Below are 16,274 nucleotides of genomic sequence, written 5' to 3'. Positions count from 1 at the left end.
GAACACTATTAGTGTTAATGTTCAGTATTAATGTTTTTGTGAAGGAAATATTCTTCTTCACGTGGAAATTAAGCACTATATTTCACCAAGTTTGGAAAGGATTCGATTTGTTGAAGTGTCTTGAAATTCAAATCAAAATCATGTCCTAATATTGCAAAATGGAGTAGATAATATGAGTAATGGTGATTTTTGACCCACCTACAATTCCTGTTTATAATAATGAACAATTGTGTTGAGTTAATATTAACTTACTTATAAAAACTTTTCTCTCACGATGTAATAACGCTGAATTAGTATCGGTCAATATCTTTTAGTTTAACATAATATTTAGAACCCATTTCGCACTAATTTTTTGAATTTTCAATCATGTTTTTGAATGTGATAGTATGTACCGTATTGATATATTGACCTCGAATGTACTAAATTGTATCTACAACATTCATCAAAGATTCCAAACACTAAAATCACTTTCGCATGAAAATGTGGGTACTTGTTATGACGTTAGAGCCCTGAACTTTTTGGTATATATCCCATAGCCTGACGCTTCAATAAACAATAGTTCTTGGATATTTTCTGTTACCAGATATTTATTTTATAGCTAAACAACTCTTTAGTATTAATAAGCGACTCCATAATCTGGAAGATTTCATATTCTTGTCTTTTTCATCAAAATAAACAATAAGAATATCATCATTTACAGTTTAAAACTTCTGGAGATCACGTCATTTGATAAAAATTTCATACTCGTGTTCATATCTTCACCTGAGTTTTGCTGATATCAAATCAGCACTGACTTGAGCCTCTAACTCTAATATATTTTTAGAATTATCTGGATTTTCTTCCGTGTGCACTTTTTGGAACTAACATGCATACACTTGACAGTAAATAAAAGAATGGCGATAATAAATTTATTGTTACCATGGAAATGTTAATCATGTTTGATACTATTACATGTATTATGATCACTTTGAAAATAAAATGTTCTAAATTCAATACTTATCCTTTTTTAAGGTTGATTTTCAGATAAGTACAATAAAAATTATCGTTCATCACACGACCAGAAATGGATTTTTCCAGACTCCTAATGAAATACACTATTCTATCTTTGATGCATTTTTATAAGAAATTCATCAGAATATTTTCATATTTGAACCAGTTGCGAAGTATGACGATTATGAATCTTCTCATAGTCAAAAACAGAAAATTATTATCACCCATTTCTAGATTTTAGGAATATTTTTATCACAAGAGTTTTTCGATAACTGACACAAACATTTATACAATAATATCATTTGAAATTTGCAAATGTTAGTTAGTTAGAAGCTTTCGAACTCTGAATATTTCATATATAACATTTTATCATATTTCATCATAGCCATTTGGGACCAGCTTTCTGTTCTCATTTATAATATAGACAGCTCAATCAATTTTTTTTTTTGAAATCAAAAGTAGTATTTTGAAAATAATTATCTACTATATTTTTTTCTGTTCCAGTGAAACCCAATAAAGTGAAGATAGTGAGTCCTAATGATTTGCTGTCCATCAGTAAGTCACAAAACATAAGATGCGAAACTTCCGGTTCTTATCCACCTGCCAAACTAACATGGCTACTTGATGGAAGGGCCATTAGGAACGCTGTTGTTACTGTAAGTGAGTTACAACGTGTTACACTAGCCGAGTTTCTAACTAATTTTAGGTGCAATATCAGCACTCTAAGTATTAGCCTCATTCTGTGCTTTACAAGGCAGTAGCAGTGAGATATCAGAACAGAAATAACTATGTTACGGTAGTTTAGAGTATTTATTTTCGATTACCCGAAGTTTCAGCATGAGGTTAGTATCTGGCATTGAGTTCATTATGTTGACGCAAGTAATCATATTTGAATAAGAAAATTTGCTTTCTATAAAATATTGATATTGATAATTTTGAGACAATCTATTCCGAATAACCAGTTGTGTATATGTATATATCAGGTAGATCCGATAAGTACTTGGCCTTTTCGTTTGATTCGCTTATTCCAGCGTTGCTCTAATTTCTTCTAATTGTCTGAAAAATATATTTTCTTGAGGTTCGCAAAGAGACTTCGTAGTGGTGATGTCCTTTCATTCCACTTAAATATCTGCTCAACGATTAACTTTATCAAATTAAAAAACAAAAAGAAATCTCACGGGGTCAAATTTGGAGGGAACTGTGGATCGGCACTTTTTTCTTCGCCAAAGACAGTCGTTTCTTCTTTCATTTAACTGCAAATTTCGACAATAATTTTTCATAGCTCAGACTTATTACTGTTTCCTTTGGAGTACATTCGCCGATTGAAATACACAGTTTTAACTGTTCCTTGAGCTTTGGTGTATACTAGTCGATCTATGTTTCAAGAAAAATCACGAAATATTACTCTAAAGCCGTTCTTGTCATGATATTTATGTCTCAGTCAACTTGAACACCTTCAATCGGTGATCTGTCAAAATGAGATGGTGGATTTTTGTCACGTTATCCTCTGGTGGCCGTTTTCAAAGCATCTGGACGTAGATCAGAAACCAACGTTCAACCACTTTGAAACGTTAAACTAATATTTGACTCAAACGTATGAGAAGAGTTACCATACATAGCTTCCTATTGGCCTCTAATTTAACTCTAATCTATATTGCTCTTTTTCCATTCTAATCCGCTTCCACTAGGACTCAAAACAAAAGTACAAGTCTGATTCAGCTGAAATACTAACAGTATTCGTATACGAGAATGTACTACATGATGAATATTTTTGAATATATTTACACCATAGGGTAGGAATGCTAAATACTTATTATACTGACCTCTTGGTGAGAATTTGCGCTTGCATTACAGCGAAATTAGAAGCAAAACGTCTAATTTCTCGATAAAGAAAAAAAAATTTATAGTTGATTGTGGGGTCATGATTAGAAGATAAAAGCTTCTTGTGTTCAATACAAAATAATTTGAAATTCTTTAGGTGGAATACTATAAAGCCTGCTCTGCTGATCAGATATTAACCTCATGAAATTCACTAGTTTTCAATGGTTCCGATGTTGTTCGTGACTAGATTCCTGGTAATGCAATAAAAGATGAGCTTCCAAATTATCATATCATTATACCCCTCAGATAGCTATTGACCTCTCATACTTCTCTTTTATCTTAATATTAATAATAGTCGATGTTTTTTAAATATATGAAGCAAAGGTTCTAAATATTCTGAAACAACTAGATCTGGAACTGGTAGGAGATTGTCATGAAATTCTGGGCCAAAATCACTAAAATCTTATTTTTGACTCACTAAGAATAAATCATATCAAGGTAGAACATCACCAGTGGATTGAGAGCTGCAATAATTAATTTTTGCCATCAAATCATTGAAAAAAATTGTTCATCATATCTTCTTCCGTGATTATACCTTCACGAGGTGGTGATTAGCGAAATTTTGTATCATCCATGCAATCCTTGAGAAGACAAGTTTTTCCCAAACATTATAAGAGGTGTAATAATATTTGTCTTGAGCAAGAAAAACTCACATAAATCAAAACTTTTCTTCATTTTGTTAAAAGAAATAAATTCTACAATGTGGAAAATCGAAATAATGATTCCAAATAATTGATTAGATAGCAAACTGATCTCCATCCAAACAGATTTATCTCTTATATTGTAGAAACGCCAATGAAATATGCTTGATTGAAACTCATATCATTCTTGAAATTATTTCTATCGAAATTTGCTAAAAATTTTTCAAACTACTTGATTTTATGAACCTTACGAATTATGAGCGTGAAATAAAATAAATACTAACAATTATATAATTATACTCCTATTTTTTATAGGAAGAAGAGACAGAAAGTTTCACTGGAAGCATTTTGTCGCTTAATGTGGCAGTAGAAGATGACAGCAAGGATCTGGTGTGTCGAGCAGACAATCCTAGATTTCCCGGGGGATACGCCGAGGATCGGAGACAAATACATGTTGCTTGTGAGTCTTTAAGTTCCACACTTACAATTTCTTATCCGTGAGAGTCTAACGGGAATAAAATGATGTATGAAATATTTTTATATTTTTAAAGAAAAAGTTTTATGGGTATTCAGCATTTAAGAGTTTTATTGATGATGTATAATTAGAACATAATTGTGTGTAATATATGAAACAACTTGGATGATAGGTGAACGCATCGTATAATACTCTAATTGTTTGATTTAGAAACGATGCGCGATGAAATGAGTGATACCATACATTGAAATGGATAGAATGATGAAATTCTACTCAACAACTTGATCAGAAGTAGCCTCGGTTTGAATATTATGCAAGATGAAATAATATGATATTCAAGGAGGACTAAAGCTAACAATATAAATGGAAATATCTTTTTCTGTGGATGCTATAGAATGTTTTAATTTTTTGTCGTCACTTCCATAGGTTCAAAAAGAAGATTTTATTAAGCAGTGAGAAATATCTACCATTATAGTGAGAAATATTATCTCACTGTTTACCCAAGTGAACCATATATTGTCACATATTATATTAATTAGTTTTCCATGTACAATGACAATTTGGCGACGAAAATTAGCACTCAATGTCTACTCAGAGCATGGAAGCATTTGTTTAAGTTTTTATAACAAGAGAAAAATTCTGCATAGTTATTCTTGCTGTCATTTTCTAAACGAGACAAGCTCTATTGCTGTTTTTTTATATAATAATATGTCTCCAGATATTGTTGGAATAGTATCCGATGTTTTCAGTAATATGCTACCAAGCACAAGACACATACATGAGTCCTTTTTTTAAAAATACTTTTTTAGTTCATTCTAGAGCCCATGCTTGGCCCAGGCTCTGCCTATTAAAAAATTTGGGGCGATACTGTTTAGATTTGTATGATAAGGGCTGGGAAGCCAAAAATGAGCAATAGCTTGGACGCAAAATATTTCTGTTGAAAAGTGTATGATAGGGGCTGGAAGTCGAAAATGAGCTACAGCTTTGACGTAGAATATTTCAAAAAATTCGGAAATAGACAATTACACTGTCCAGAATGTTATGCAACTCGACGAAAATGTGTAGAAGCTAAATAATCTACCAGGTTTAACTTTACAAAATTGTTAAAATATAATTGTCCTCCACTTGATCTGCGGCACTCGCTTTCGACTCAAGCCAAAAACTGCGCTCGAAAGAAACATGTTTGATATTCTATTCACTTTTCATCGCGTTTTTAACTACTCTTCCATTATTTTATTTATTCTAAAGTTACCGACTATGATCAGTTTTATTCTATCAACCTAAAGATGAGACAATTTTGTAGTAATATCTTAAAGGCGTGTTTTCAGTGGTAGATGATTATTTATTTAATATTTTTTAACTATATAACTTCATTATATGCATTCATCTCGGAGTTTCCTAAGAATAAATCTTTTTCCACATTTCTATTCATTTTTTATTATTACAAACAGCACTTTTGATTTTTATGGTATTTTGGATAGAACTTTTAGTACGTTTAACTCCCAATTTCAATATACTAAAATGTTTTATAGTGTTTAGTTGGTCTTTAATGCTTCTAACACTCTATAAATATGAGGAATTTTTTTAGAAAGAAACATATGATGAATGTAGAAAAGTCTAAATGTTCACACGATTAATCTTGATATATTATTACTGTTTATTTTTGCAGAGTATCTGGAGGTTTATGTTCGTTCAAATTAAACAAATATCACGCGACTTAGTCGGAGGTTTATTGTAAACATAAGTTTATAATTTGTTTATTTGCTGAGAATAATTCGGAAATATAACTTCTGTTGATTCAAAGATGAACATTGAAATAATACGCAATGTTTTAAAACTTCGACCAAACTCAATAGTAACTGCCCACATCAGAGATTTATAATGTTTATATTTTGTAGTGTTAAAATGTTTCAATATTGCAGATGTAAAAATTCAATAGAACCACAATGAATCTCATGAAATCATACCGTATTGTTTTAACCAAAAGTTGCTTGTTCATTCTAATTATGATAGGCTACAATTGCGAGGTTTATGACGATAACATGACTCATCGTTTTTTCAATTAAAATAAGTTCCCTTGTAGTTTAATTCCTCGATGTAATATGATTGAAAAAGTCAATAATACATATCACCCCAAGGTCAACGGTTTGTTAATTAGTTTTCTAGTTTTCATTAATTGATATACATTCTAGAATCAAATTTAAATATAATCGAAGTCATATTAGAGTAGAGTCTATTTATCAAACTTTCTGATGTTGTAACTTGTTATGGTTATCCAATTGAAACCGTTCCAGTTCAGCTAATACGATTTCGTATTAGGTGACTTTATTACAGTTGAAATGAGTTACAAAAGTGTGGTAGTATTTAGGGGACATAATTATAGATATAAATTTCTTCAATTTCTTATTTCTTAGACCTTTTGATACGTTTATGCCTCTAAATCTATTTTAAAATTAGTTTTTTTCAATAGTTTTTGAAACAAAGATAAAAATTAACGTTTCGACTTTTATTTTGGCAAAGACTTAAATAAAAATCCAAACGGCATTTTCTATATTTCTTTCAACATTTAGAAGCATAAATTATAGATATATACGAAAAGAAATCTTACTGATCGCCAATTTTTTCAAATGTCAATATTGTGTCTTGATCTTGACTTGATTTCAAAAAAATATCATGGCCCCAAGTAATGTTATCGTTATCAACTTTTGTAAAACATATTTGTATTAATTGTAAGACTTGAACGATAATGAGATGTGGACCTTTTCAGTTTAAATTTATGACTTAATTCACTAATGCTTATTTTTAACCGCATTCTGAGAAATCGTTTTCGAACATATTTATTTAATTGCTTAATTACCTCAGTTTTTCCCACTTGAGGAAATATTACAAAATATGGTCAATCGATCTTACTTTCTATTTCTAATCCCCAACTTTTCATTTTCTATTTTGCGTTCGAGTATGTTCTTACTTCTTGAGACCAGAATTCATGCCAACTCTTCAACAATTAACAATAGTGAGCATACTTTTGTTAATACTTCGCTCCTAACTTCGACTATTTCCTATTGAAAAATAATAACGAAAAAAAAAAATAACTTTAGAATGTAGATAGTCTCCAACAAACATTAATGCTGGTAACCAGAAACACGATCTTATACCTCGTCTCTTTAATCGTAAATACTCTTCAAATATTCAATGCTGTTCATGTTAAATATTCCTAACAATCCTTATAATTAAAATTCTAATTATATATAATCAGTTGTACATTCCTATGGGAATAGTAACCGCTCAATCAAGAGGTTTTTGGCTCGTGTTTTGTGATAAGTCAATCCACGTACTATTAATTTTTCTTTTATTAAAACCAACGTTCCTTCTATGTGTTGACATCTTCCGCCATTTCTCTTCATTTTCTCTTTCCAAAGATTCCCATTTTATTCAGATCATTTTTTACTCGACTTTCTCATTATCTTCTTGATCTTCCTTTGCGCCGTTTTCCTAATGGCTTCTTTTCCCTTATTCTTTTAATTTCACTTTTATTTGTCATTCGTTTCATATGTCCTAACTATCATTTTCTCTGAGATTTTATATATCTGGTGATATTTTCTTCATTTAAGATTTCTCAAATTTCAGCGTTCGTGAGGACCCCATGAAATTCTAATGGCTAAATTGTTGATTTAATATTAACTTATTCAGTAAATTTGATCGATTTTATTTTAAATCCCTTTAAATCTGGAAAATAAAAATGCGTGTAGTTAATTAACTTCTTCAAACAAGCTGGATTATTTCCTTAGCCGTAAAAACATTATTTATCGGTTTACGTCTGACGTCTTCCGATCTCTAACCGTCATCTGTTTTTATCCTGCCATCCTGTTAGTTAGTTCTCTCTTCTGCATTTCCTTATCTATGCCCTATCTCCAGCTTCACGGTGGTCTTCTATTTCTATTTTCTAGGAGTGTCTCCACTTTTTAATCTTGTATTCTGTTCTTTGACACGCCTTGTATGTGAATATACCAAATTAGTTGTTTGGTTTTGAGTTAAAAATTTCACGTAATAAATAATACATTTTGTTAAATTCATAATCAAATTACAGAACTATAGTATAATTTGTAATATCAATACCTTTTACAGATAATTCTTGCGAAATTGGTGAAAAATTCCATGAAACTGTGATAGAAAATTTATGTTCTACATGATCTAATGAATTTTATTGTCATTTATAAACAATAGGACCTCCTTTATATATTTCAATCGTCATTTATGGAGATTTGATATGGCAGTTCTGAAAATATCGTTTCCACAAGTACAGATGTTGCAGGCCTTCAAAGGAATTCTTTATTTGCGATAACGACTAGTAGACATTTTTCTGTCTCCACCTATCAATTATATCCCCAGATTTTCAAGCACTAGAGCCAATTAAATATTTCTCATTTCTATCAATTTCCATTTTTCTGAATATAGTTCATATTTCGAATAATTTAAAAATATCTATAGTATGTGGATAGTTATATAATTTTAAAATTTATATTGCGAAGGCAATTACATTCAACCGTTGGTCTATTATCAAACTAAGCTGCTTGTTACTATTTGTTTGATGTCAAGTGTATTAATAGGTACATTGTTGTTTATTTATGATAAAGTAACAAAAAGGGCATATAATTACCCACATAAAGCATTTTTTATTATACACCTTTCAGTTTGATAAATGTTGAGCAATAGCTTTTCACGTTACATGTTGAATTATGTGGTTAGTTCAAATCGATTAATTTCAGTACGAAACGAGACAAACATCATATATAAGGTGTATCAGAATAGTATTTCATATATTTTGATAAATACCAAAATAGAACGAAACTTTTACTTGTTTTTTTCTAAACGAATTTTCGATCAAAAGAGATCTAAAATCAAAACGATTTATTAGGAAAAATATAAGTTGAATATTGAAGGAATCAATATTTTTCACATCACCATGAGAATGGGAAGAAATTTTCTTTCATACAAAACTTGTTCGTTTATAAATATCAGTTAGCTAGACGAATATCTTTTTAATCTGTGTTATGTTTAACTCATAAAATCAAACATTATTCTTCTTGTTTTTGTCTCGAATTTAAGTGTTTTTTCTCAACTCTATTTCTTATATAATCTACCATATAAATAAACTGACTGTTAGAGATGAAGCCATCTTTGTAATTGCGTCATTGGAATCATCATGTCTCAATTAGATTCTGCTTATTGGTTGAATATAGAGGGGCTTAATGAAAATGTGTCGAAAAATATGCACACTTCGGTTCAATGAAAAATGATATTTTGCCTGCGTAAATCAGAGTTCTTACTTAATGTCAGTTTCAGTATCAGTGAAAGATAATTCAATAACTAATTTGAGTTATGTTGAAGTAGAATTTTACTTAAAGCCTTCTCAATTAATATTTAGAGTATCGTAGTCAGTGTGAAGAAGCGATGAGAATAAGACTGGACCTTGCGCCGAACGTTCGGGTCTGGAGGAATGAAAATAACAAATAACTTTTGTTCTGATTCAAAATAACATGCGTAGACTTAGCATATTGCTTCATACGGATATTAATATTTAATGATTGTGTAGTTTTAACAAATATTACTTATAACTACATAAGTCTACTTCTTAAGCTAAAAGATTTTATCTTTTCAAGACGCTGTCCTTTCTACTCCGATTAAATACCGTTTTGCTGAATCATTTGTATGTATTGACATGATATTCATTATTGATTCGCACAATCACTTCTTTGAATGTTTCAATCGGGATGCCTCACACTATTGGACATATAACTGGAAGCAATGACAGCAACAAGCATCAACTTGTTCTATAATCTCTGCCAGATCTCTAAATTGAAGTTGCTAGATATCCCCGAGAATTTAAGTATGTCAAAACTGGTATATAGATATTTCTATACTATACTGTTGAGATTTTTTTTCTATTTATTCAACTTCAGTTCTAGCTGCTTCCGCTTGGTAAATCTGTGTTTTTGTCAAGTTAGTTTTTGGCTTTAGTGAAGCCTTAGGTCTTAGGTATTTAGTTTGGGCAAATTCAATTTCACGAATTTTGAAAATCTACGAAATATGGATACGCTGAATAAATTTGATGCGTTATTAGCAGTTGCAGCTGCAAGTGCCTTAAGGTTGATGTAGGATCATTATTGACAATTCAAATGACGAAGTTCTTTCGAAACCAGAGCATAGTGAATCATTCAAAATTAAAATTTTCAAAATATCAACTCTCAAATTTTGAGATAAGGGCTGAGAAATGATATAAATAAAAAAAATTCGTTTAATTCAAATTTAATAAACATGACATAATGACATAAATCACAAACTAACTAATATGAACATTCAAGTTGAACCCCCTGTGGATTATACCGAATTTGGATTTTTTCAAAGCTTTTGATATAACGCAGTATACTCCCTCATGACACGTCTATGTATAAATCTTAAGAAAATATACGCTCACTATACTATACTATATTCTCTATACAGGGTGAGCGTAAAATCGGATGTTCCTTTTTCTTTCTTCTTTCAAATATTCGGTATTATACTGTGAGAACAGAATAATTTCGTAATATTTACTCTAAATCGTGATTATTATCATTACATTTGCGTGGACAAAATTTGACCGGCGATTTATATACTGAAGAAATGGTAGACAAGATTTTGGTACTGGATGAATGTGACACAAAATGTTTACTTGCATCTGAAGTTTACCGTCAGATTTACAAACCTCGAGATATTGGAGACAAGTATTTGGAAAACTAACAAATCGTTTCAAACTCACTAGTAAGGCTGAAAACTGTTACTGGAAAAACAGCATTAACTAAAATGGAAGTATTGGATTCAAATACAAATGTCCAAGATGTTTTTGGATAGAGATGTAACAAAAGTTGAATCACTTTTTCTAGTTGAATGAAATATGAAGATTATTAAATTTTTTTTGTAAATATATTTTAAACAAAGCGGGTTTTTCATCTATTAATGTCAATCATTTTAATTTAGCAGTGAAATGAGGTTCAGTTGGAATATTTAGTTCAATATCTCGATTACAATCATACTTTTGCTGACTTTTTCATATTTATAATGAAATGTTCATTGAAATTCATTATTCTTTCTGAAAACAACAAAAATTTACTTATTTCATCGTTCTTGATACGTGTCTTTTACTGGTACTCCTCCTCTGTTCACTAGAATCCACTAACTTCGATCTGTGGACATATGAAACTAATATGCAGATGATACAACCAGGAATATAGAAATTCGTGAAAGTTATTTCCACTGATTCTTGTTCTCTCCTCCATAATTGTCATGCAAAACTTCTATTTCTACAACAAATCAACACAACAGTGTTTTTTTTTTCAAATACGCTACCTGTCTCAATGAAAATAAACAATGTGATGATTCTGACAATTACATCTGTTTGTGTTTTGTTACTATACTTTATACGAAAATTGCTACTCTAGTGATCAAGTAAAGTATTTTGATATTTAGATGCAAATAAAACTTTTCTTATAATCCTTGATTTGTATTGAAAAGATGAATGGCTTGATATGAAAACTCCTGAAATTAGCGCATTTTCTTCAGCTTCATTACTTGCTATTGTAAGCGACTTTAAATGTGTTTTTGATCGACATGGGGGATGGAATTCTCCGACAATGGCTGATCCTCCCAGCTCCTAAGACAGTAATATCATGAACTATATTCCAATTCTCTGGTTTAGGTATAAATGGGCTGCACGAAAAATGTTAACATTTAAATAAGTGAAATAAAAATGTGTATAATCTTCTCACAATTTTTATTTGATTGATATTGAAATATTGAAAAATTGCATATATGTTTTTCACATGTAATTTCCAAAAATGATTTTAATTATGAATAGGAAATTTCTCTCTATAGAATTTGGCAAATCTTTACATTAAATCTACTTGAAATCAGTGAGTTCAATCAGTAGATATAGTCTTTTGACCTCTTTCCTCTCGAGCGCATACGAAATGTCCATATTTACGTTTTTTTAACTGAGTAATTCGATTCTGACCTATGTGCTTCGATATTTTTTTATCCATATCAGAAATTTTCCCGTAACTAGCCAAATTGAGTTTTATCCATAATGATAAAATGATTTCAAATTTTTGCTGATGTTATTCGAAAACTAATGAAAGTTAACAATGTTTCCGCCCTATGCACATTTTTCGCTCAATAGACCGTTCTCAAGATATCAGCTGTAGAAAATATATTTATTTTCTTCAGAAATAGTTGGCGCTCTTACATGAATATCTAAATTTTCACAAAACTGTATTCACTTTTTTTATTATAACTGGCGGAAAAAAGAACGGTTGAAAAACCAAAAATATCCTGTTCAAGAGGATGTATTTTATCATCGGTTGTTGGAGTAGCAAAAATGTAATATTTTATTTCTTCGATCGTGCAAAATTTTAGTCATAGAAAAAATTAAAATCGGCCACATCCAGAAAAATGTTTTATCGTTTTCTCTCGACAATATCACCATCTTTTGAAATTATAATATTACACAACGTAAGATATTCCTGATTGAAATTTCCATTTCGCCGTCGCCAATTTTTTTGCTCTCGAAGTGAGATTTCAAATCACTCTGAGTGCCAAATACCAATCACGAAAAATTTGAAAATAATATTTTGAACCCTTTTTTGCCATTGGAAATATCAACTAAGAAAAAAAAAGACGTTTTTCAAGAAGATCTACCCTTTGATTATCTATAAGCATATTAAATAGATATTTAGTCATGAGAAACGAATAAACCAAAATTATGAAATGATCAAAATTCTATGTGGAGTAGAAGAATGAAAATTACAGAGTTTCAGATTTCATTAACGGAAATATATTATATATATAAATATTTATTCATAAACTAAAACTTTCCTCTCTTTCTACTGGCATGCTCAATGCTCAATGCTCAATTTTTTCATTAGAATATTATTTCTTCGTTAATTTGCGGTATTTTTCCACTTTTTCCATAATTGGGCACTTTATTGAAGACTTTGCTTTGATTTTGTTGGAAAGAGAACCTCTAAATACATAGAAACACATGGTCTCGACAAGTGCTCCGAATAATGAGTGGTTTCATTGAAAAAACAGCTAAATTGACTGGACTAAGTTGTTGAATCTATGACATTTTTTAATCTACGTAAAAACTTATAATTTTTGCGACAACCCAACAGTTTAAAAATTTCTTCAAAAGTCTAATTTCTTAAGTAGTTGGCTTCAAAACATTTTCCACATTAAAGGGTAAATAAAATGACGAATTAAATGCTTCTTGTTTTCTGAGAAGCGTTAAAGCAGAAATTTTCATCAAGGAAATTCGAGCATTTAATGTCCAAGCTAATACTGCAAGGATTTTTCACGAAAACTAGAAAAACACGAACTTAACGAAAGCTTGAACAAAAAAGTGTAAACTGAGAATGTACTTCGTTTTTGTACAATTTATTTTTTAATTTAAAATGTCGTATTTTATGTAATCTAGCACTGAGTATTTTTATGGAAGCTGAAAATATTTGCTTGCGATGTAATAAGATGAAAATGTGGAAGTGAAATTGCAATCTTACTCCACATAGTAATAAAATAAATATATCTTTATATACAGATACAGAAACGGAAAGAAAAGTCACCAAATATCTTTATCAGTCATATAAGATTTTATATGATCTGCATAAATACAAAGTATTCTAATACACTATAAAACCGCACTACTTTCACCAAACAAGAACAATTAGATAAATAAAAAATGAATATTTTGAGTACTATTAGACTCTTAAGGTATTTAAAAAAATATTAGGATAGACTTTTTTAGCGAAAGAAAATTTTATTATAATTTTCAAGTTGCAGTATTCGAAAACTTACTAAATACTCTCAATCTGAAAGTACGACCTCTACAGAGGTTAGATAGATATGATAAAATGTGACTCTTTGTAGAGAGTTTTATCGAAAGCAATGAAAGAGATAATTTTTCAATTATTTTTTCCTCAGGTGTCAAAATTAACTCTTTATCATAAATATAATAGGAAACTTCTAACTGAAATTACATTACATCACTTCTAGAAGATACTGGAAAGCTTTCAATGCAATAGAAATTTTTTTAAGAATTTTTGCTCTTAAATAGTGTGAAAACTCATACTCCTAAAGTGCATGCTGTTAGGAGATTCCAAATCAAGCAAGTTTTTCGTCTTCAGAAGATAGTGCCAAAATAAATTTTTTCTTCGAGTTTTGATATCAAAAGGTATTGTAAATCACCAGACATATATACAATTGATTTATTGACAATTTCAATATGAAAAAAAAACCTTTTAAAAGGTTAGTGGCAAAGTAAATGTGCTTGAATTTAGGTCTCTTCTGATTTAAAATTAGTCTTTGTCGAAATATAAATTTTTATATAATTTTTTTTTTTTTTTTCAACTCCATACAATTTGTCTTTTCTTCATGTAGTTCTAGTCCCCTCCCACTTGCTTCCTGTTCGATAAACATTAGAATATTTTTTATGATTAAAAACTGATCTGAACTTGCTTTTTCAAGAGAAATGAGGTAGTAATACCAAAAATTTCTTTTTTTACTTTCTATACCACGTTAAGGAAAAATGAGTTAAGTCTCCAGTACCTATTCACAGACGGATTCAAAATAAATGAATTTGAACCCTGTGATGTGAGAATGTGTAATATTCTGTATTAAAATAGATTCAGTAATGCATATCTTTGTATGTATGAAAGGAAAATCAATATCAAAAACTTATGGCAACATCGCTATTATGGTTAAAACTATTATGAATCCTTACAATTGAAGATATCCAGGATAATTGGATGAGCAATAAGCAAAATCAGCTCTTGCAAATATACTAAATACAAAAATTTAGTCACTAAACTAAATTCAAAAACCCATTTTTACCAACTAGAATGCATCTTAATAAGCATTTGATTCCCACAGAAATTCTCCGAGACCTCTTCATCGTTCTAAATTTTTGGGTTGAACTTTCAAAGTGAAATTGTTTAGGTGCTTCATTTTAATAATCAAACGAACAAAGATTGGAAGAAACTGACATTTCACTATTACATGTATCCTTGAGGTTAATAAATGGTTCAAACTTCATTATTTTGATATCTTCTGAATTTATCTTTAATACCATTTAAAAACCGCAACAACTTTTGTTTTGGAAAACTCTATTTTAGTGCAGCTGTATCATTGTATATACTACCGTATATACAATGGAAAGTTCACTTTCCTACTATTAAAATAAATGTGGAAGGTTCTTGTAAACTTTCTCCAAACACGAGCTTCAACTCCGGTCCTGACGCAGATGTCTTTAACAAAGCTCTGGCCTTTTGCTGCATTACATGCCACGAATTCCGGATGACCCTACACAGTGCCGTCTGTGGAACTTCAAAAAGATTTCACAAATCTTTCCTAGAATTATCCTTGGGAATAAAATATCTCAAGGATTATATTCCGGTAAATTTCAGACTTGTACAAACTATGAGTTTACAAAAATGATTCGGAAAATATAGAGTTGATTCATTTGAAATTCACTTTAATATTAGTTTTCTAATCCAATGAACATTGTGCGTGGCGTACTTCAAGGAATCGAATGTTTTCTTTATCTTGGATGTTGTTTTCATTGGTATATAGCTTTTAAATGTTCACGTATCTAATTTCCACTTAAAAAAGGATGTATAAAATTATTGCAATGTACAGTTTTACGTTTATATGTTATAAATTGATCAAAAAAAGTTATCAGGCACAATCTAGAAAAGAATTATAAATTAATGCAGTTACCAGAAAGAAAAAACACGATTTGTGGTCCTGAAAATAGTCCAGTTCTTTTAATCAATGAGAAAAAAAGCTGTGGTGACTAAAGAGAAGATTAAAAAATACTACAAGCATTGATGGTGCTCGACATACTGATCTTTCAAGACCAGCCACCAACTATGTATAACTATGAAATAATTCTGTTCAACTAAGTGCCTTAACAATGAAAATCATCCTCTGATGTATTTAAGCCAACTCCAACAGCTACGTATTCCATTAAACACAATAAAGACTTAGTTCTTTCTAATCTTTGTACCGTTTGATCATTGTCATGTAGATCTGGCTGACATCATACTTACCAGCAAATTTTTCTCTTCGACTTCAACTGCTGGGATACCTAAATATCTGTGAAAATCCTCATTACGTACGTAACATGGAGGTCTTAATTATTGTGTGGTACTTTATTTCGGAAAATTTCAATACTCCTCATATAATCTTCTTCATCAGGT

General features: G+C 30.3%; 1 protein-coding gene across 2 annotated transcripts in view; it reads left to right on the top strand.

The window, feature by feature from the left end:
• LOC130891618 (hemicentin-2) overlaps positions 1-16,274 on the top strand; it is a 173,904-nt gene that overhangs the window by 63,904 nt on the left and 93,726 nt on the right. For both annotated transcript variants that reach the window (XM_057796458.1, XM_057796459.1), the window contains exons 6-7: positions 1,495-1,646; positions 3,828-3,972. In XM_057796458.1, the coding sequence (XP_057652441.1) occupies positions 1,495-1,646; positions 3,828-3,972 (297 nt within the window). The remainder of the gene's footprint in view (positions 1-1,494; positions 1,647-3,827; positions 3,973-16,274) is intronic.

The sequence above is a fragment of the Diorhabda carinulata genome, chromosome 3 (genome assembly GCF_026250575.1).
Source record: "Diorhabda carinulata isolate Delta chromosome 3, icDioCari1.1, whole genome shotgun sequence".
NCBI classification, from domain to species: domain Eukaryota; kingdom Metazoa; phylum Arthropoda; class Insecta; order Coleoptera; family Chrysomelidae; genus Diorhabda; species Diorhabda carinulata.
Note: the sequence above shows the minus strand (reverse complement) of the source record. Positions and strands in the feature narration are given on the sequence as shown.